Source organism: Gavialis gangeticus, unplaced genomic scaffold (assembly GCF_001723915.1).
Source record: "Gavialis gangeticus isolate Ggan-Ray unplaced genomic scaffold, GavGan_comp1, whole genome shotgun sequence".
Taxonomy (NCBI): domain Eukaryota; kingdom Metazoa; phylum Chordata; order Crocodylia; family Gavialidae; genus Gavialis; species Gavialis gangeticus.
This window is the reverse complement of record NW_017729004.1, coordinates 115,693-118,142: the sequence shown is the minus strand read 5'-3', so window position 1 is coordinate 118,142 and position 2,450 is coordinate 115,693. Positions and strand designations below refer to the sequence as shown.

The window sequence follows — 2,450 nt, the reverse complement described above, 5'->3', positions numbered from 1 at the left end:
GGGGGGGGGGGTCCTGCTCACCGTGTAATACTTCAGCTTGCGGTTGTGCATGTGGATGATGTTGGTACAAATGCCGTTCAGGAAGTCTTGAGAGTGGGAAATCAGCACCAAGATGCGCTTGAACCTGCAGCATCACACAGAGTTGTAAGAGGCTGGGGAGAACAAGACCCCCCCAGGGCAGCCCCATAAGCAGCCGGGACATACCGCAGGTCCCCTTCTTGCACCAACCACCCAGACAGTGGCATGAGCAGCACTACAGAGGCTTCTGGGAAAGCAGCTGGAGCCAGACATGAACTACTCCATACGATCAAACAAGGCTCCTGTGCCACAGCCCCCTTCCCTCCATGACCAGTGTTATTTAGCCTCTGGGGCACAGGGTAGGACCAGCTGCCTGAAGGAATTTGTCCCTGGTAGCACCTGCCACCCCTGGGCTGAGGCAGGAGGCCCCCAGAGGTATAAGGCACAGCGTCCACCCCCCGCCATACTCACGTTTTCAGCTCCTCCTCCAGCCAGACGCAGGCATCCAGATCCAGGTGGTTCGTGGGCTCGTCCAGCAGCAGCATGAAGGGCCGGATGAACAGCGCTCTGGGGGGCAGACGAGGAGGGTGAGGAGGGGCTCCCCACCCAGCACACAGCCACTCCCAGAGCTCCATGACCCCTGTGCAGCAGCAGCAGCAGCAGCAGCAGCAGCAGCAGCGCAGCGAGGGGGAGCCTGCAGCACAGCTCACCTGGCGAGAGCCACCCGCATCCTCCAGCCGCCGCTGAAGTCCTTCAGCTTCTTCCTCTGCATGGCCGGCGTGAAACCCAATCCGTGCAGGATCCGCGATGCTCGCGCCTCCGCCTTGTCAGCATCCAGCTCCTCCAGCCGCTCGTACAGCTCCATCAGCTTTTCGCACTCCGCTGCCAGGGAGGGGAGACCCGTCAGAGTCTCATCAGTGCTCTGCTGGCCCTCTCCATGCCCCCGCCACGGATGGGGCAGCTTGGAGCCTCAGAGCTCAGCCCACGCACCAAGGCAAGAGCAACTGGGATGGCTCCCCGACACACTGCACTGAGCAGCTACGGAGCCACTAGAGGGGAAGGTGTGCAACCACCCTGCAAGGAAGCCTGGGGCGAGCAAGGAAGGGGCCTGGTTCACAAGCGCTGGAAACTTTACCATCCTCATGAGCCAGCCGCTCTGCCTCCCGCTCCAGCATGGCCCGCTCCGTATCCACCTCCATCACGCACTGCAGGGGGGTCTTCTCACTGGGCGGCATCTCTCGGGTCAGGTGGTAGATGTCAATGTGCTCTGGGATCGGCACCTCCCGCTTCCCAATGGCAGACAGCAGCATGGACTTCCCTGCACGCAGACAAACAAACACCACCCGCCCCTCTCTGTCACTCTCGGCTCCCCTGGCAATAGGCAGCTCCCCAAAGAAGGCCTCGAGCAGGGGCTGCCTCCAGCAAGCCCTGCAGGCCGGAGCCTTCCTGCAGAGCCAGGCAGCCCACAGGCCCTCGCACGCTGCTGCGGCAGGACAAGAGATGAAGAGAAGCCGGGGAGGTCTCCCTAATCCACCCTGCTCCCAAAAAGAACCGATCCCAGTGAAATATTTCCCATTGAGCTCCTCGTTGCCCTAGAGGCTTCCCCGGCAGCAGCCAGGCTCTGCCGCCCCACTCCCAGCTCCCTGGCTCCAGCTGCACCCACCACCACAGGTTTCTGGATCAGTTGTGCTGGCCCCCCGGCCCCTCCCCAGCAGCCCTGTCGGGGGGAGCTGCCCCACAGCAGCCAGGGAAGCTACTCCGCGCCCCCAGTGTTGAGCAAACAGCATGTGCCAAGTCCAGATCCCCTCTGTGGTCTTGTGCCTGGCTGGCGCGTCTGCCAAATGGGCGCTGGGGCCTTCCCCCCTTACAGACACCTGGCGCTACACCGCGCCGCCGACCCCCCTGGCTGCCACGGGGCAGCCGTCCTGCGCCGGCCCTCCCCTCCACCATGCCCTGCCGTGCCACGCCTCACCGATCCCATTGAGCCCGATGAGGCCGTAGCGACGCCCCGAGTTCAGCTCGAGCTTGGTGTCACTCAGCAGCTCCTGGCCGTGAAAGGTGAGCGAGAGGTTGATGATGTGCACGTCGGTGCTGTTGGGGTGGGAGGCGAGCACACCCGTCACCGCACGGGCAGCCGCCTTCTTCAGCTCAAAGTCCTCCAGCTCCTTAGTCAGGGCGTCCACCTCTGCGCGCAGGGAACGGGACAGCAAACAGGTGCTGAGTCAGGGCCCCGCAGCCGCCCCCACCCTGGGACGCGAGCTCGGGAGCCGCTCCCTCCGTGCCGCCAAGCCGGGCCCTGCCAGGGCGGGGAGCCCCCCCTGCCGGCCGCTCGCGGGAGGGCCGGGTCAGCCGGGGAAGCGTGGGTGAGAGGAGGGCGCGAGGGGGAGGGGACGGGGGGTGGCACTGTCCTCGCGCTCCCCCCGCCACAGCCG

General features: G+C 64.9%; 1 protein-coding gene across 1 annotated transcript in view; it reads right to left on the bottom strand.

Annotated features, from left to right (window-relative positions):
* ABCF2 (ATP binding cassette subfamily F member 2) overlaps positions 1-2,450 on the bottom strand; it is a 10,957-nt gene that overhangs the window by 6,418 nt on the left and 2,089 nt on the right. The window contains exons 2-6 of the mRNA XM_019507913.1: positions 1,991-2,241; positions 1,154-1,336; positions 729-900; positions 490-585; positions 22-124 (exon numbers count right to left, since the gene is read on the bottom strand). Coding sequence (XP_019363458.1) covers positions 22-124; positions 490-585; positions 729-900; positions 1,154-1,336; positions 1,991-2,241 — 805 coding nt within the window. The remainder of the gene's footprint in view (positions 1-21; positions 125-489; positions 586-728; positions 901-1,153; positions 1,337-1,990; positions 2,242-2,450) is intronic.